General features: G+C 54.9%; 4 protein-coding genes across 7 annotated transcripts in view; 3 read left to right on the top strand and 1 right to left on the bottom strand.

Annotated features, from left to right (window-relative positions):
- The window catches only part of LOC119097853 (adapter molecule Crk), a 12,394-nt gene extending 10,591 nt beyond the window's left edge, over nt 1-1,803 (top strand). The window contains exon 6 of the mRNA XM_037220806.1: nt 1,606-1,803. Coding sequence (XP_037076701.1) covers nt 1,606-1,803 — 198 coding nt within the window. The remainder of the gene's footprint in view (nt 1-1,605) is intronic.
- A 369-nt stretch (nt 1,804-2,172) lies between these two features.
- Nucleotides 2,173-4,808, top strand: LOC119097842 (uncharacterized; the record flags this gene model as incomplete). The annotated part of the gene is given in 4 exon segments (XM_037220797.1): nt 2,173-2,306; nt 2,813-3,003; nt 3,452-3,810; nt 4,075-4,808. Coding segments are annotated over 4 exon segments (1,086 nt in total), but the record flags the coding sequence as incomplete, so codon positions are not given.
- A 113-nt stretch (nt 4,809-4,921) lies between these two features.
- Nucleotides 4,922-17,173, bottom strand: LOC119097491 (adapter molecule Crk). 4 transcript variants are annotated; one of them, XM_037220523.1, is made up of 7 exons: nt 17,041-17,173; nt 15,016-15,076; nt 14,008-14,185; nt 13,092-13,241; nt 12,083-12,211; nt 6,098-6,187; nt 4,922-5,682 (listed from the first exon to the last, which is right to left on the bottom strand). In XM_037220523.1, the coding sequence occupies exons 2-7, from the start codon at nt 15,048-15,050 to the stop codon at nt 5,470-5,472; spliced, it is 795 nt and encodes a 264-aa protein (XP_037076418.1). In that variant the 5' UTR covers nt 15,051-15,076; nt 17,041-17,173; the 3' UTR covers nt 4,922-5,469. The 4 variants fall into 4 exon arrangements, with proteins under 4 accessions (XP_037076418.1, XP_037076432.1, XP_037076425.1 ...); XM_037220537.1 differs by having other exon boundaries at nt 17,061-17,173; XM_037220530.1 differs by having other exon boundaries at nt 17,074-17,173.
- A 977-nt stretch (nt 17,174-18,150) lies between these two features.
- Nucleotides 18,151-18,993, top strand: LOC119097704 (cilia- and flagella-associated protein 299-like). Its single transcript, XM_037220693.1, has one exon. It carries the CDS (start codon nt 18,246-18,248, stop codon nt 18,945-18,947), a length of 702 nt encoding a protein of 233 aa, XP_037076588.1. The 5' UTR covers nt 18,151-18,245; the 3' UTR covers nt 18,948-18,993.
- Nucleotides 18,994-19,307: the final 314 nt, after the last annotated feature.

The raw sequence follows: 19,307 nt of genomic DNA, 5'->3' as shown, positions 1-19,307 counted from the left end.
GGCCTGACGCTGTGCCACCACCCATTTCATTTCCTTATCTATGCTTAGTTTTCGTCGCTCTGTCTTGTGCTAGGTCCCTCCTTTCGTAAGCAGGAGCTCACACAGCCCCTGCTCCAGGATCCATGACATGCGGGGTCTACTACGCACGGTCCCGAGATCCGGCCCTCCTCGGGCCCGGGGAACACCCGTCATCAGAGACGAGCTCCGTTCCTCCGGAGCACCCCCCCCCCCCCCTCCTCCCTCCTCCCCCCGCCCACCGACACCATGATGCATCAGCTCCAATGACGCAGATGCCATCGCGACACCTGTCGACACGTGCCGACGACGCAGCAGATGCAGATTGGTGCGAGGCAATCGTGGAAACAATACCGCTCATGAATACAGACGCTGCGTCGAACAGCGCGCGGCCCCCAGCGCGTATCAGTCACGGACCGAACCCGGCAGCATCTCCATAATCCACCGCGTGCCGCGTTGGACTACCCAAGGCTCCGCGCATTTCTTTCACCTCCCGGCAAACCATTCCGGCCAGACGCAAGACCCTCTCCCAGTTCAGGACCGTGTCGGCACCAAACGCAGCCTTTACGCTGCTGGGGCACGGCTTTTGTAGATGTTTTGTTGTGGACGAATACCGCTTTTGCCGTATATCACTAAACCGTCTGCGATGAATGTGCGTTGCGCAAGAGTAGTCATTACCGTATGTGGAACTGGAAAATGCACCTGGGTCACTCAAAGCATGCATGCTTTGTAGATGTGTCGCCATCAAATGTGGCAAAATCAAATTGATTTGCTGATTGGGGCATTGATTTGTGGAAGCGGCATAATCAAAACAATTCGCTTAATGCACACAGCGAGCTGATCATTTCGACTCAATTTCGAATGTGAGGTGTTTGCACTGTACAGGCAATGACTCAGTTCAACTTTGGCAACCTCCACCAATGAGCTGGCTGGTAACGAATCACAGAACAGCTCTGGACGGCTCATTTCAAGTAGCCGAAAAACACTGCCATCTGCTTTTGGGCTGCTTATGTCAGGTAGACGTGTCCGACTGGCGTAATCTCTTGCCCCAAATTCTTAGTCCATGGTGTTTCGGTAAGTTACTTTGAAAAGAATGCAGCGAATCTAAAGCGATTCGTGTACCTCGTAGGCTCTTATACCACTGACGGAAAAACCGATTTAGTCACAAAGCTTGCTTGCTAACTATTTCGACTGCACGAGGATGTAACCAAGCGAAATGCTGAGGAACCGCTCTCAGTGATAAACAATCCGATGTACGAATTCCGCAAAATTCCTGTTTTAATTGGGCAATCTGACCACTTGGAGACGATTTAGAGAATACTGACTCTGCAGCCCAAATCGAGCACACCTTATCAGCCTCATAAGTGAAGCTACATTTCCGGCTTAAAGATCAAGCTCTCCTTCAAAGCCTGCCTGCTACTTCAGTGTAAACCTGGACTGTTCCTTAGTCGCACACTGAGTGTCGCATCCGCCAAGGCCGCCCCGCGCCCCGAGCGCGACGACCGGCGCAGCCACGAACACTACAGCAACGATTAGTACTACTGTGACAGTCAGTGCTACTGCGACGATCAGTACTACCGCGACACTCAGCGCTACTGCGACCATCATATCTACCGCGACGAGCAGTACTACTGCGACGATCACCACTGCTGCGACGATCAGCACTGCGGCGGCCATCAGACCTGCCGCGACAATCAGCACAATTACGACAGTCAATACTATTGCGACGATCAGCGCTACTGCCACAGTCAGTACAACCGCGACAATGAGCGCTACTACGACAGCTAGCACTACCGCGACGATCAGCGCTACCACAATAAGTACTACTGCGACAGTCAGCACTATCCGCGACGATCAGCGCTACCACAATAAGTACTACTGCGACAGTCAGCACTACCGCGACGATCAGTGCTTCTGCAACAGTCAGTATTACTGTGACGATCAGTGCCGCTGCAACACTCAGTACTATCACGACGGTCAGTACTACTGCGACAGTCAGATCAACAGAGAGCACTTCTCTCCTGCAGCAGTGCCTCTACCGCCGGGTGCTGTTACGATGTCACTATGACGTCACTGGTCCAACAAATCCGAAGTCGTGCTGGCGTCAGCTGCGATGAGACTCGTCCCTCGACTGAGCCTCGCCTCCGCTGGTTGCAGGTCTACCACCACTGCCTGTACGGCATCCGACAGGACTTCGTCTGCGCCAACTACACCGCCTTCGACATGCGCACCTTTATCTGCCAGTTCGTCAACCTGGTGGACTGCGAGAACTCCGACTCGTACACGTACCGGTGAGGCAGCAGAAGCTGATGCGGCTTTGGACACTGCAGGGATTCAGGAAAGCAGACCATGATGTGCGTCGTGAAAGTTCCGAGATAACTTGATTTAGTTGCGTTTTCGGTGTGCTGGCTCTTAGCTTGGGCGCTGCATGCCTCACCACGTCTAAGACATCCAAATTCAATGAGAATCACTCCACCAGACTGCAGCTCATGATTAACGGGGATGTAGCTAGCGCGGGTCAGTTTGAGTGCAACACCACATCTCTTCGGTGCTCCTGTGCAGGGGCAATGTCTGCAGTGAGATTTATGGACGCATGCTGAGCAAATTCTTGCCATGCGTGTTATACCAAGTGTTTACCTTGGGGTTCTTGCAGCACTTGGACGCCCTTATCACCAGCTGTTCCGCGGACACAGTTGTTTGATTTGCAAGAGACCCGGCGCCGCCGGCCGCGTACCTGCGATGTTGGCCAGGTACGGCCAGTTGCCCGTCTGAACATGTCGTTGTCCGTCCATTCCAGTAACGAGCCACTCTACAAGTTCACGACGACCGAGGCGCCAAAAAAGAAGCGGCCGTTCCGGCGGCGGCCGGAAGAGGAGGAAGATCAGTACTACTACGACGACGATCTGGACTACTACTATGACGACGACTACTACTACGACGACGTGACCACGACAACGACTACGACGACGACCACGACGACGACGACGCGCCGACCGCTGCGGCGGCGGCGGCCGGGCGGCCGGCGACGCCGACCGGGCGGCCGCCGGCGTGGCGGCGGCGGCGGCAGGAGGCGCGGTCGGCCCGGCCGCCGCCGCCAGGGCGACGGCGCCGGCCGGCCGCGGCTCCGTCCCGCCCTGGAGGCACTCGACTACGACTACGACCTACCGGCCGCGCGCGCGGGGCGTCATCAATGCGCCCGAGCAGCGCAAGCAGGCACAGGTGGAGGACTACCCGGATTACGAGAGCGCGCCGGCCGCGCGCGGCGCGCCGCGCGCCGGCGCCGCACAGCGAAAGCGTCTGCGCGCACGGCCGGCGCAGACAGAGGCGGACTACCCGGACGACGGCGTAGGACAAGCACGGCGGCAGCCGGCCGGCGGGCTGGGCAGGCGCGCGCAGGGCGGCGGCGCAGCGGCGCGGCGGAGGAGCCGCCCGGCAGCGGACGCGCAGGCGTTCCCCGACTACGGCGCCGCCGCCGTCAGAGGCGCGGGGCGGGCGGGCGCGGCGGCAGCGGCCGACGCGGCGGTCCAGTCCACCCTGCCGAAGACGCCGTTGCAGGGAGATGACTACGACTACGGGGAGGTGGTGAAGGCGAGTAGGCCGGTGGGGGCCAACCGAGCGGCCGCCAAGTCCCGGCTGCGGCCCCGGAAGCGACCCGCGCGGACCCAGCCGCAGTACGCAGACTATGACGGCCAGGCGGTGGCGGCGGCGGAGGAGGTGCCGGTTGTCGAGGAGCCCCTGTATGACTACGACTTCGAAGATGACTCTGCTCCGGTCCCGGTGACGGCTCGGGCCCAGGTACGCTAGGCAGTATTGGGACGCCGGTATCCTCGGGGTTCTTCGGCTTTCATTTGGCCCATATATAACTCTGCTCACGGATCAGTTCAACGTATTGCAGTGTTGACACGCCCGTGAAAAGCCGGGCAGGTCGAGTTTGAGACGAACCAGGAGGCTGAGCGCCGCTAGCCGCCACAAGCTACGCCCGACCGTGCGCTCCGTCCCTCTCATATGTCCAGCAGCCCCACTCACCATCCGAGACTGACCAGCTCTGCTCTGCCCCAGGCGCGCGCGCCGCTCCGGTCGACCCGGCGGCGGCCGGCGGGCCGCCCAATCCGCGAGCAGGCTCCGCTGCCTCCGCCGCCCGTCAACGTCCAGCTGCCGGAGGCGGCCATCGCCGAGAACGAGGTGATCGCCGAGCGCGAACGCGAGCGGCCGACCGGGCGCTTCTCATCGGCCGGCCGGCGCACCGCCGCCAGCCTGTTCGAGCGCGCGCGCGCCGCCGCGCCGACCAAGCCGCGCGAGTCTGCGCGCAGTCGCCTGCTCGGCGCGCGCCGGCAATCCAGCCGCCGCACCGTCGACTACGATTACGAGTACGACGACGAGCCGGAGGCGGCGGCGGCGCCGGCGCCGGCCGGCCGCCGGGACCGCGGCAGTCGACGCTTCCAGCGCGGGGGTACCACGTGAGGGGTGGGGGCCGCCGGTCCCCCGGACTCTGTGATGACGGCACCCGCGCCGCCCGCCGCGCCGCATCGTGACGATCGTCCGGCGGCGGTTGGCCTGCCGCGCGCGCTTCCCGGCGAGGGTTGCGCAGTGCAGCGGCGCCGCGACCCAAGGTCGTGGCGAGGCCTCAGCGGGTGTCGGGGAGGTTTCGTGAAGTATCCGCCGCGGTCTGGTGCCTCCGCCGCCCGGCGCCAACCGGCAGTGTACAAGACAGCGAGCTGACGCCTAGAGCGCAGATCCGCGGGGGGAGGGGGGAGGGCAGACCACAGGAGCAGCCCGAGCGCCGCATGCTCCGATTGGGCGCAGCGTAGGTCGAAATCCACACCGAGAACGGAGTCAACACTCCGACGTCAGCAACACTGGCGCCAGCGGCGGTCCTGCCACGTTGGGGCTGCGCTCAGACGCCGGCTGGGCGGAGGGCGCCGGTCATTTTGTATTGAGACTGAGTCACCACGAGCCGCGGGCGGGAGAGCCATGCGCCGCGGCGCTACCTCCGAGGCGTGCCATACAATGGCAGCGCCACCGCTCCGCTCCGCGCATCAGAGATTCTGGAGCGTCAAGCATCCAGCGCCGTGCACAGCGAGGCCGCGACAGTGTTCCACCGTGTTAATCATATCCCTACACTATACGACCGAATACACGCCGAATCGGCATTGCGCATTAACAAGGCGCAGACGGCAGGCGCCGTATGTACAAACAAGTGATCGTCATTCCCTTTGGCTGCAACGGCTGCAGGCCACGTCGGTCGGCGGCAGAGCCAGCTGCACGCGCCGGCCGGCCGTCGCGGGTCGCGTATCACAGCGCGCCGGCTCGGCGACCCCGCAAATGCCCAGCGTACCCTGACGGTGCACAGCGCTGGCACCAGCTGTGGGCAACCCGTGCCATACTGGACCCGCCCACCGCCACCTAGCGTCCGCAGGCCGAAGTGCAAGTTCTCGCGTCGTCCGCCAGCCGTGCTCAGCGCTTCTCATTGTCTGGCACGGCGTCCACGAGGTCGACGTGCGTGAAGGGGAAGTGTCCGACTTTGCCGTTCAGCTCGCCCTCCCACTGGCCGTTGATGTTCATCTTGATGACCTTGATGGTGTCGCCCACCTCCAGCGTCAGCGCCGTCTTGTCGAAGACGTTCGGGATCCGTGACTGGTTGACGCGTGCAAACACCGGCAACGCGCGCTGGAAGCAGCAGACGACGGGTCAGGGGACGGGCGCTCGCGCCGTTCTGGCCAAGGCGCACACACGTGTGTACAGTTCCAGCCCGGGGTTCTCAAGCGTGAGGACCCAGTCTGCGTCGCACACCAAGCACGGCACGGCACGGCGAGACACGCGCGATCGGGGCGGTCATAACAATCCCAAAACTTACACAGATTCGGGCCGCTCCGCACCGCCGGCCTCCAGCATCGTGTTTGCACGCAAGGCGGAACATACGCCACGGCCGGCCACCGCAGTGGCATGTGCTCCTTCACATTCTCCTTTACCACGTCGTGCGGCACTGGCCACGCGCGGACCCACCGCCAGCGGAGGGCCCACTGTCGAACAGACGTGAACTGAACCCCGCAGCGGTGGTGACTCCCCCCCCCCCCGCACTGACCTGGGCGTTGGCCTTCGGCTTCGGCGGGCTGTCCTTGGCGGCCGGACTGCCGTTGACGCCGGCCGACGTCCGCGAGTCGGTCTCCTCCAGCTGCAACAGCAACACGCCGCGGACGGCGGTCGGCGCCGGTGGCGACCCTTCCCACAAGGCGACCAACATCGCCCGTAATCGCCACGACCGGTATCAGGTGAACAGCCAGTACTGTCAATCTAAACGCAGCGGAAACCTCAGCCGAAGCCACGAGCCGGGTCGTTATGACGTAGATACGCTTTTCCAGCGTGCCGGCGCGGCGCCGGTGTTCGCGCTCGTCGGACACGTGGGGTTATGACCTTGCAGGCGGGGAGGGGGTCGCTCAAGCGCCGAAAACATAAAAAGAGCTGACAGCGCCGTCAAATTGGGCACACTGGTGCGCAAAACAAGCACAAACCTCGTCGAACGAAAAATAACACCAAGGTCATTGACCCTTTCCCTCCCACCCCTCCCCCTCCCCCCCACTGCCCTCCCAAAACTGTCGAGCGCACTGTGTGCTGGCTCAGAAAGCATTGCTCGGCGGAGTGCCGTCGGAGCGTGATTTCCCGGTGGAGGCCACTGGACAGCCACTCTCAGCAAACTGACTAGAGCAGTGCTGCATCAGTTTGCGTCGGCGTAAACAACATGGGCCATGCCGCCTTGACGAGACGCGTGGTTGAATGGACCGTTGGATAGGACCTGAAGACCCTGAGCTACATTCTATGTTCACAGACATATCGGTACGGTGACCAATCAACAAGCAGGCACATCTAGTCTGGGTCAACCCTGTTTGCCTTGATTTTAACCTGAGATTAGCTCTCGCAAGGCAAGAGCGCCGCCACCAGCAGCAATAAGCCGTGTTTATCATGCGGTACAACGGTAACAAATGAAGGAACATTTTCTGCACATATCTTGTGCGTCAAACGTTGTCCCTGGTCGTGACAGGTAACTGAGGCGAACAGATGATAACCCCACTTAGTGGCAACATGTTAAAACTGGACAGTAAAGGTCAAAACCGATCCATACATAGTTTTGAGACTGATAACATGTTTTGTCTGGCACGCAATGACACAGCATACGCCAGCGAAATAACCTAAACAATTCATTAACGCGCAAAAACGGCACGCCAGCTTGAAAGTCGGCAAGCCGTAACCAGCATACCTCGTCAAGGAGATCTGTCTCAGTACCAAGCGAATTCACTATTTTACTTTAGACATTCCCTGGACATTTAATCCGAATTCCTAAAAACCGTCATCTTGGCTCGGATATTGACGCTGAGACCGTCGCCGACCCGCATTCGCATCCGCTTTGGGCGGCTGCGACGCCTGAGGCCGCCACACCGCTTCCATCTCATCCCTGATATCGTGCCCGAGCCGAGCACTCCTACGCTTCCCCATCGAAAGGTGGCCCATTCCCCGTCGGTCGGTACCGCGGCGGCACGCAACAGCGGTCCGACACCCGCCCGTGAGGCCTAGCGACCGGTACTGCCGCTGTCCGCGGGCGCCCGACGCTCCCACCCGGCCGTGACAACAATGCCGTCCTGTCCCGATCACATCCAGTGCCAGGTGACGAGTGGGACGGCTGCAGGCGACGCCGGCCGGGCGCTGCCACCGCTCTATTATTACCGCCGGTCGGCCACGCCGTCCCGCGGCACCGCGGCCCGCCCGCGGCGACCGTCGCCTCAGGCCTGGCAGGGCGGCTAGTGGCCGCCGGCCAAGCGGCCGTCCTCTGCTGCCCGTCCACGGGGCCGGGGCGGCGCCGCTCGCTCGGGGCTCGGCGGCGCGCCGGCGGCCCGACTGCGGCACGGGACCAGGGCAACACGCCGGCACCACAACACCGCCGGTAGCCGGCGAACGGCAGGCGGAAGGCGTGGTAGCCGGGGGAACACGGCGCGTTGTCATGGTCCGTTGAGAGAAAAACAGACATAAGGCGTTTCAAAATTGGAAACTCCTATAAGGCATTCAATACTGACGATGTCGTAAAGACATGTCCGACAATTTCAGTGATACACACGTACCAGCACCGACCACTCCTGCTAGCTGAAAAGTTGTTGAAGAAATTCCTCACTTTTTCACTTTCAAATTAACACGGCATCGCTCCGATAATCCGAATTGAATATAAATACCCTACCATTATTTTGAACTGAGTGCTACAACTTAACATTCTTCGGGTTCAAGTTGCATGCTGAAACTCAATATCAAAATTACGATTTTGAGGGTTTGACGACGAGCCAACCTCTAAGGTCATTTAGGCTCCAACTCTTTTAAGCGGAACGTAGCGGCGGACAGTAAGACGCCTGCCCGGGAGCAGTGTTTGAGCCCAGCCCGGGGCCTGGCACGCGAAGCAGCGGCTAATCAGCAGACGTTCTCTTCAGCTGAGCTCCCCCCCCCCCCCCCCCCACACACACAGCAAACAAGCCAGGGGCCTGGCACGCGACGCAGCTGATCAGCAGACGCTCTCTCAACTGAGCCCCCTCCCCCCCCCCCCCCACACACACAACGGACAAGATAAAACTGAAACCGAGAGAAATTAGAGGAAAGTGAGTGCTGAGCACACAGGGTGCCCCTTCTCCTCTCAACCAAAGCACAGGCACCCCCCAGACCAAGACGTCCTGAAGCCCAAGTCCGAGGTAGCTCCCGGTCTAGGGAGAGTGCCGCATAACGTCAGTCGGAAATTGAGCCTGGGCCAACCACACGGTAGTCCGCATTTGCAGACACAGTTAACCCGTTCCTGATACACCGATGAACAATAGTTAGCCTTTGGGCTATTTAGCCCCGGTCTGGTTGAAAATCAAGCACACTTCGGATGTTCGAAGAAGGGTACATGTAGGTACACAAGTTTGATGAAACCTCTGCATCTGGGAACGCAGCATCAGTGGCTGAATCGGCCAGTAACTACCTCGAAAACAAACAGGACAGCTATAACCAGATGGGAGTCTCCAATCCTACATGAGGACTCAGCGATGATAAACGAATAATATTCACAATTAATTACATTAATGGCGTGATATATATATATATATATATATATATATATATATATATATATATATATAATTCCTTAAAAGCGTCAATTTGCGAAAGACCAACGAATTAGCTGTGGATGTATTTGTCTCAGTAACATTGCCTTTGATGTTGCGTAAAAACGCAAGACCTGTTGGAACGTAAAAACGCTGTTGGAATATGTTTTATACGCCACGTTACGTTGGACTGGGGTGAAATACGATACATAATAAGTGCCATTACAAAAATCTTGCGACCGTTAAGCAGCTTAAGTTCAAGGGAAGCAAGCCATAGCGATCCTATTTTAAGTAAGCGAGCTTTTGCAATAATTTACAGTGATCATTCTATCATCACAGCCCAGGCTGTGAAATAGCCACATCACACTGAACATTTAGTGATCGTTCGGTAGAGCTACTATCCATCTTTGTGTATTGTCTGCATTTGATGAAAATCGAACGGTGGATTATTTTCCAGAGCCAACTAGCGTTGAAATTTAACACAGTCAGTCTTCCTAATATTTCAACACGGTTCTTTCCACCAAATTAAGAAGGCTTTTTGACGAAAAAATATGATATTCACACCACATTTCTAGTCTGCCAGACTTGACGGATCATTACCACCTGGCGTGCTGAGCGAACCCATTTTCCACCCCTCCCCATGCTCAAACCCATCGATTTTTAAATGGCACCCATACAAACTCAAGCCGCCCGATCAAGAATTTCAGGCCCTGATGCAGACCCTGTGTACGCTCCTGACTATACCAGAGGCCACGTAGCACGGCGCGACAAGGTAAAGCGAACTCGCGGTGCGTATCTAAAGCAGGCCACGAGTGTCCATTAGGCGTTTGGTTGTGTGCTCCAAATAGCCTAAGCTATCGGCAGCAGCCCACTCACCTCACCTTACAGCCCACTCGCTGTAATCAGCGCCCGGTTGAGGGTCTGAGATAACAGCGCCCGGCAACGAGCGGGGGGAGCTGAGCTCCCTGGGATCCCGAATTTCCACACGGCTTACGAGAAAAACAAACATGTCGTTGTGAAGGTCACGCCAAACTATTAAGAATGCATGCCAAATGTTCATTCTTCGGTCAAATCTGAAGCCACCAAAGGTTACGAAAGGCCAAGAACGGTTGTTCTGATAGATTAAGTTAAAGCATATGTTAGCACGCCAAGACAGATATTGCGGGCACAGAAGTAAGCGTTTAGACTGTGAGGAGTCCATTTCGACCACTTCTGTCCCCCTCAAGTGTCAGGTCAGATCAGGCCACCGTTTAAAATTGGTCTACCAGAGGCCTAGAAGGCCGCTACTTTTTCAAAACGTGTTTCTGACTGACTATTTCATTGGAAGCAGCTGTCGAACAAAACCATCCCAGGCACATAACTATTATTTTGGGCTGACCTGGAGGTCAGCTGAGGTCATCCGAGATCAAATCCATAAGCTAACCGAATGAAAAATCAAAGTGCTAACCGGGTCTAAGCGACCAGTGCAATGAAGCTGGTATCTAAATTACACACCGTCCCTTCGACCGTTGGCACTGCATTTGTAACAAATTGAAGATGGGTACGCTGTTACAAGAATTATGTGTCATCAGCTTTACGAACACATTAATAAGGTGGCAACACGCGCCGCACCCGTTCATCTATCCTCTCTGCTACTGCCTATATAAGTCATTGACCTTGCATGACCCCATGTCCTCACGTGATCTACTATGACGCCATTATGCACCGTAATTGTATAACATGTTCTCAGTGGAATATTCAAATTCTGCGCCAAAAATTACCCAGTACAATGCCTATTTTGAGCTCAGCATGCGTTTTGTAAAAGGCACATATAAAGGTAGATCATGACCTAAGCCAATGCCCTGCGATCTCTGATCACATGATGGTTGTGCATGTGAGCTAGTACTCTTTTCTTCATATATAACCACCAAAACTACACATAAACACGTACAAACTTGCATTATTTACCAAAAATAACGAACATTTACATCACCTCAGGTCACTGATCTCCCCTCTTTCGAAAAAGCTGAAATCAAACTGTAGGTATTATCATGTTCTGTTGCTACGGCAAGTTTGAGCAATTGTAAATAACGCGCAAAAGAGTTATGCGCGGGAGAAGTTTTTTAGAAGTTGACTTTTTGACTTGACCTGGCCTAGGTCACTGACCTCGGCAGATCAAGGCTTCAAATCTGCGCAACAGATCCCAAATTGATAGACGTACAGGTACTGAAATTCTGGTGTTACTGCAAGCGTTCCTTTTTTAGTTGTGCTCGAAAAACCGTAGGGGAAAAGTCAACTCCAACGCCGAAACCGCCACGTCGACCGGAACAGGCGCCGACAGTCACGGACAACTATGACACCCGCCGCATCGACCAGAACAGGCGCCGACAGTCATGGACAACGGCGACACCCGCCGCACCGACCAGAACAGGCGCCGACAGTCACGGACAACGGCGACACCCGCCGCATCGACCAGAGCAGGCGCCGACAGTCACGGACAACTGTGACACCCGCCACATCGACCAGAACAGGCGCCAACAGTCACGGACAACTGTGACACCCGCCACATCGACCAGAACAGGTACCGACAGTGACGGACAACGGCGACACCCGCCGTATTGACCAGAACAGGCGCCGACAGTCACGGACAACTGTGACACCCGCCACATCGACCAGAACAGGTACCGACAGTCACGGACAACTGTGACACCCGCCGCATCGTTCAGAACACGCGCCGACAGTCACGGATCAGTCTTCCGGTGCATTTAGCGATCACATCCAAAGACGCGACTTAGGGCATGGGCGCATCAGTGACGCGCAGTAGGCACGGCACGCACGGGCACATCAATGGAACATCGCGAGCACACAGCGGAAGGAAACACCCCAAGAACTTGCACGTGCAATAAATGCACATGAGCCACCACCAGCCCATCCAAGAGGTGCGGCGCCAGCGGCCTGAGGGTCGGCGCCAGGCTCACCTTCTGGACGTACGGCACGGGAATGGACCCCGTCTGGCCGAGCGCGTTCCTGGCCGTCCACCACTGCTCCTCGTCCTTCGTCACCACGGTCAGCACCTCGCCCTTCTTGAACGGCAAGTCCTCGTCGTCCTGAGGACCCAGACAGCCTCCACTCGGTCCCGGCGCGCGGACAGCCGACGGTGCGACCGCCGTGGAGCCCGGCGGGCAGCCGTGCAAGCTCGGATACAATAAACTGTGACCGTAGGTGGGCTGGTGCGCGTTCGGCGCCGAGGGCGATGGGAGCAGGCGCTGGTGTCATTCGAAACTGCACGGAGAAGTGAAAAAAGAAATGCGGCGAGCATCACGAGCTCTTGAACGTCCTCTCTCCTTCTGGGTGAAATGTCTGCCTCGGCTACGTGTTTTCTCTTTCCTCTCGCGTACACTTGCCTTCCCCTGTCCTCTCTCGTCTCCACCTATTTTAATGATACTATGGCCTCCCCGCAATGTCCCCAGCCCGGCGGTACACCCCCCGGCCCGGCGGTGCAACCTCCGGCCCGGCGGTACAACCTCTGGCCCGGCGGTACATCCATCGGCCCAGCGGTACATCTCCCGGCCAGGCGGTACATCCTCCAGCCCGGCAGTACATCCCCCGGCCCGGCGGTACAAACTCCAGCACGGCGATACATTCCCCGGCCCGGCAGTACATTCCCCGGCCCGGCAGTACATCCCCGGCCCGGCGGTACATCCTCCAGCCCGGCGATACATCCCCCGGCCCGGCGGTACAACCTCCGGCCCGGCGGTACATCCTCCAGCCCGGCGGTACATCCCCCAGCCCGGCGGTACATCCCCCCGCCCAGCTGTACGACCTCTAGCCCAACGGTACATCCTCCGGCCCGGCGGTACATCCCCCAGCCCGGCGGTGCATCCCCCAGCCCGGCGGAGCATCCCCCAGCCCGGCGGTACATCCCCCAGCCTGGCGGTACATCCCCCAGCCCCTCCCCCCGGCTCGGCAGTAAAGTCCCCGACTGACCCGCCCGTCGAAATCGTATTTGGCGACGAGCTTCTCAACGCGTCGCGGGGCTGGTCGGATCAGCGGCGTCGTGTCCAGGTAGTGCAGCTTGTAGAAGTTGAGCAGGCTGGGCAGGTCGGAGAACATCTGGTCGCCGATCCGGAACACAGTCTGCCACCCGGGGCGCCTGCGTTAGCCACCGCCAGCAGGAGTGGGCGGAGGAGGTGGGCTGGGGTCAGCTGGGAGGACAGCAGGAGGGTCAGAATGAGTGGAGGATGGGCGCGGAGGGGGCGGACCGAGGGAGCAGCGTGGCCGGGTCGCCTAGGGACGAGGAAATGCACTGCACTGCGAGTGACGTGCGTTTAGACGCGTGCTTCACCTTTTGTTGCACGCATAAAACACTGCATGTATGGGAAGAGGATCATCATAATCTTGCACAAGTAGCAAGTAACACAAATTTACTTTTGTTGAAGCAAGTCATGCCTACTGTCAGATATAATCAGAAATGTAATTGTTATGAAAAACCTCATTATGGGAGCTGCATGACCTACAGCAGTCGATGCACCCCAGAACCCCAAATCATCATCATCAGCATCAAAAACTTCATTAAGACATGACAATTGCCTGTTACACTATTAAGCATTTATATACCAATTACGCATCCAGCATAACACTAACACTAAATGAATGAGCAATGTACAGAAATCCAAATCCAGCAGCTGCCCAGTATCAGAAATCTGTATCTGCAGAAACTGTGGAATCTTACTGAGGCTGACATGCCATCCAGCCACCACTTCCCATACATACACAGCTAGTTATTATTAGTCTAACAAAAGAAAATTCCCCTAGTAAACTGTACACCAGCTAGTTGGTTTGGTCACAAACAAAGCTGTCAGCAAAAGGCCATTCTTAAACACACAAAACAAGACAAGCCTACCTGGTCATCCTCAACTATTTTGTTGATGATGTAGTGTGAGACCTTGCTGTCCTCACGGACACAGAGGACATAGTCGCCTTGGATGCTGGTGGAGTCACGCACCAGGAAAATGCCACCCTCACTCTCTGACATCAGGAGGTCGTTGGCATCCTGACGTGACATCGGGCCAAAGTACCAACTGCAATCATGGACACAGGGCTGACACACAGCTACAGATGCAGCCCCAGCCATGCTTTAGTACAGGACTGGCTGGCACTGATTACTGGGAAGATAACAGTACATTGACTCATTCAGCATGCATGTTTGGACATTGTTCAGACTTTTGCCTAAAATCATAAACCATTGAAGATGCACATACACAGACAATATGTGGCCAATGGAGAGCTGATTCCAAAGAGGCTGATTCCAGTGCAGGGATACTGGCAGGATGCACAGAGGACATAGAGGGCATGTGCCCCCTTAAGTCCCAGGGGTTCAAGCCCATCAAGGTTGATGTCAATGACCCTATTAGAGGGCCTGAATGGCCTGAGTGGCTAGCCAGAGGACACATCATGGGGCCTGGTCCCTCAGAGCCAGGTCACTCAAATGTAAGCTAGAAGGACTCACCCACTACTCAAAGTTCATTTGGACAAAGAGCTCAACATATTGTGTTATGGACCACATTTATGTCTATCTTGGACATGAAGCTGGTTAATAAAACAGCAACACCTGTTACCAGGCATTTTGTCCACAAATAAACTCTATCAAAGAAAGTTGCTTCTTGGGTTTACATTTTGAGTGTGCTCTACAAGAACTCCTGAAAACATCCCACAACTTGTTCAAATAAATCAATTACATCTTGACTCAACAGTCATTTCACTGGTTCTTGAGTCAGCATGGACTCCCCAATGACCCACGGCATAACCTGCACCACCACAACTCGTTTTCGGTCCATTGGCGAACCACAGGTCTGGTGGCAGCCACCAAAGACATATGTGCAGATGCTAGCAGGAGACTGGAAACACAAACCTGTTCTTGTCATCAGGATCAAAAGTTGATGTCATTTTGAGAGAACTGCTGCCTGGCTGACCTGAAACAGTGCAAAATGCAGCAATGGAAGAAGTCTAGTCTAATTATTGCTGTACAAGCCATTAATCAGACACACGTGATCAATAATGTATCTATAAACTACATAAAAGAGAATGCACACAACTATTGCCCTTAAAGGAAATGTTCCACACTTGAATATAATGGAGCAAGCATCAGACAGTATGAAATATGCTTGCCTATAACCATTGGTATGCCTTTAAGTGGAAAAGATTGCTCAAGGCAACACAGTTTCTTTGTTGAGTAATTATGCCTGAGTATGCCACTGCTTGGTTACGCCATCATACCCGGCACAACATTGAGAGCCAATTGCTGGCTGTTATATCTGCTTACCTCACAAATGCTAGATATGAATGACTCAACAATTGTATGTTTGAAGGCCTTGATCACTGCATGACTAATAGAATGACAGGATTTGAATGGCATCATTATGGTGTCATGGATGCCTGGATGATGTTGCAGTCTTCTCAAAATAGTCTGCACATCTTTGAGGGTGTGTGCCCCAGAAACAAGAGGGATTTAGGTCTTTAAAAGTGCAGGGCTTGTAAACCACACAAAGTCATTTCAGGGTGACTACTTCAGTTCAAAACCCTATAAAAGGTGGAACATTCCCTTAATGATGTAAATGTGCAGGCAGTATGTGATTGTTATTCAATATGTAATTAACTGTGAAAACACAAAAACAAATGCATTGGTTGATCCAAGCAAGTAAACCAGCACTGCATCATTCAACCCAAAAACAAATCACCTGAAACAGAAAACCCCTAATGGCATGGGCAAATGACATTGCTTTGATCAGCTGGTTAATACCAACACTAAAATAAGCAGAATATGAGAATAACACAAGTGAGCTGATGAGGGTATGAGGTCAGACAACACAAAATTGAATATTGGCAAAGATCTGTAGGATGCTAGTCACTGTTTCTCCCCATCACATCATCATTAACTCAGAATAGGCCTCAGGCTATATCAGCAGTGCTCCCAATGTCTGTCTGTCTGATTCTTGAAGATTATTCAAGTTGGGGGAGCCATCGCTATGGCTGGGTACAGCTGGGTTCATTCCATGACTGGAGGACAGGGCAACAAGAGAAAGACTGCCATATACAGTGCTTGCTCTTGGTAAAATAAGCTTCAGCTGGTATTCATATATCTATCCAGACAAGTTCTTTCAACAGATAAGCTGTTCTCATCCTCAAATGCCCAGACATGATCTGGCAAACCATGAACTATCACCTCTGCATTGCCTCTAGTACAGGTTTGGTAGTTTCAGGTCAGAAAGTCATTATCATAACTGAGGTACCATAGGAGATTAAACATGCTATGCAGCTCTTCTCTGCACCCTTTCCATCATATCATGGGCCATTCTTACAGCTTGGCTCCACACTGAGTTTACATACTCAGGGCTGGATGATCACCCTGATGATCATGTTAAGGCACAATGGCAATGTGGTGGCATCTAATGTGATGAAGGTGTGCCTGGTGATTCAAAAGGCCCTGTTAACACATTCCTCCAAACTTGAGTGAATAGTCAATGAGAACTCAAGGTCCTTCTTGCTGAACAACACCATCTCATCATGTCCACTTGGTAGATGAGCCCCTGGTTGAACTTTCCCACACTCACCAGCATCCACTATGCATCACACATCACACACACACAGCATCCACACTAATGGGTGATTTGTAAACCCAAACACAACATAAAACTGACCATATCCTTCCAGCAAGGCTCTATTTTCCTCAGTCTTGGCACAAATATTATGCCAACATACCAAAATGCTGTATATTGTCATGTACACCTGAGTATGTCAGTACAGGTCAAACATGACATAACACTAAAATCCAAAAACAATACAAACATAAACAGCCACAAAAGGCTAAAATCCTTCCCCGCCCAAAATAATTGGCAATGACAATGGAGTGAGAAAATGGTTGCGAGTTGCAGCAAACCTGTGAGATGAACAGTTCACCGTGGACCCTCAACGGAGTACAAGCTCTGATGTTTTTAAAGACGTCCTTATTTTCTTCTTCCAGCTGACCTGGTTCCACCCGTCCAGACGGGCGCAGGACGACGGACACTCAATTATCATGTGACGCAGGGGTACAACACCAGGCAAATATAGCATCCACATGTAACTTGCACGCCGCAATTGAAATATTCTGTTCGCTGAATTGCCAGATAATTTGGTAGCAATATCCCCGCCGTCTTATTGTTTCGGATTTATCGCAATTACGACAAATGGATGCTAGTGCTGAGTTCTTAGCAGAATGCGCTGCTAACATCTCACACCAATTGCCGGGCTTTGGCAACAAAAAAGCCGTCATGCCTGGTATTTGAGCTTCACCCGCTGTCTGGCGGTAATCGGAGCAGTGATATCCGCTGGCTGTCGGCACTTCGTAAAGCATATGCAACTGACGCATTAGTTATGCCACTCATCTCCATCACCATCTCCACCACAATTTCACCACCTCGCATACTGTCTCGAAGTATGACTTCTCAGACCTAGAGACCAGACCGCATGACCTACGACCGCGACATCCAGCGAAAAAAATCAAACGGAACGTTCCCTGAAATCATAATTTGACCGCCTTGGCCCCCACCAACCTAACACTATAAAAATCATTCATCGTGTGAGGCGACGTCTAGGCGTAAGGATAGCAGGCTCCCCCACTACTTTTGAGAATGTTTGATGAACTCTATGGCGATTCACGAAAACACGACTCGTTTAAAAAAATCGACATTTCCTCCTCCATATACACAACCGACTTTTTCAAGACATTTCTACGCCTGGGTATTCCCATCTCTCTCCCGGCCGACTTCCGATCAGCGACCAGCGTTGCACGTCTTCCAGGATTCTCGATCGGGCTGTAGCCGGTTGAAAATACTACGCCGCTTGACAGTTGAGGGCTGAATTTAGCTGAAATGACGATACCGGAGCTTCAATTTCAGGGGATGCGAAGTACATCACGAGCATTGATCCATTTCCAATGTTAATCTTGGTTTTTGTGCGTGCATATTCCCGTGCCTTTATGCCGAAAATGCGTTTGCTCCCTATTTCTCCTCTTAGTACAGCAGTAACAAATCATGGCCATGTACGCCCGTAGCCCAGGCGACCTCTAACCGACCTCCGATCGTGCCGAACCCGTGCTTCGCCATGTCGAGCGATGAACACCTGCAGACGGTGAACGCCGTCGCGCACTTCGAGACGTACGAGGCGTACCTCGATTCGATCGCCTCCTGGCAGGACATGTTCTACCTGGAGGACCAGACGCTGGCGCGTGCCATCGTTGAGCTCGGCTATCGCGGCACGGCTGAGTTCATGAAGCGGCACGAGTTCGCCGAGCGGCGGCGCGAGTTTGAGGCGTCCAAGGTGTCTCGGGACTCGCGTGAGGACCGCCTCGCTTCGGATGGGCTCGAGCTCGAAGACCCGCTGCTGCTCGCGCTGGCCGAGCGCGAAGCCGTCAACCGCGACGGCCGCGTCGCCACCATCATCTTCCTGCGCAGCCTCAACGAGCGCAACCAAGAGATCTCGGGCTACGTGGACTACGCACAGCGACTCAGGAGCGACGCGTTCCGCGAGTACTTTAGCGGCGAGGCGCGCCTCATGCCGCGCGTCAACGACTTGGCTTACTTCAACTGGAAGACGCAGAGCTCGCGCTGCAACAACACGGTCAACTGGACCGTGCTCTCCGAGAGCGTGCACGGGATGGTGTTCAAGTCGAGGCGCGACCGCAAGGTGGTCAGCGTGGATCCGCGCACCGAGACGCCCGGCGACAGCTCCACGCGCACGCTCGTGCAATCGCCCAACTACACGCAGGTGGTGCTGTACGACCACATCATCAGGCAAAAGATATGATGACCGCGACTTCGGCGGTCCGCACCGATGTGCCGCGGGTGTGGCGGGTGGGACATCGGCGGTCGTCACCGATGGGTCATCAGGGTGGGGGTGGGTGGGACGTCGGCGTTAGTCACCGATAGGTCGCAGGTGTGGCGGGAAGGACGCCGAAATACAAGGGAGCTGCTCGTCGATGGCTTTTCGGTAACCCGCTGGCCAGGTGACACTTGGAACTAAGATGCACGCCGTCATCAAAACTGAGGTCAAGGCCTGCGTCGCATGAAGTGTAATATCCAGGCGTGTAAGTTGAACATCTTATCGACAGTTTTTATTCAATTGCTCCACATTGGATTCATGGTGAAAACAAGCGATGTTGACTAT

Source organism: Pollicipes pollicipes, unplaced genomic scaffold, assembly GCF_011947565.3.
Source record: "Pollicipes pollicipes isolate AB1234 unplaced genomic scaffold, Ppol_2.1 Scaffold_2543;HRSCAF=2982_pilon_pilon_pilon, whole genome shotgun sequence".
In the NCBI taxonomy this organism is placed as follows: Eukaryota; Metazoa; Arthropoda; class Thecostraca; order Pollicipedomorpha; family Pollicipedidae; genus Pollicipes; species Pollicipes pollicipes.
This window is presented reverse-complemented; position numbering and strand designations above follow the sequence as displayed.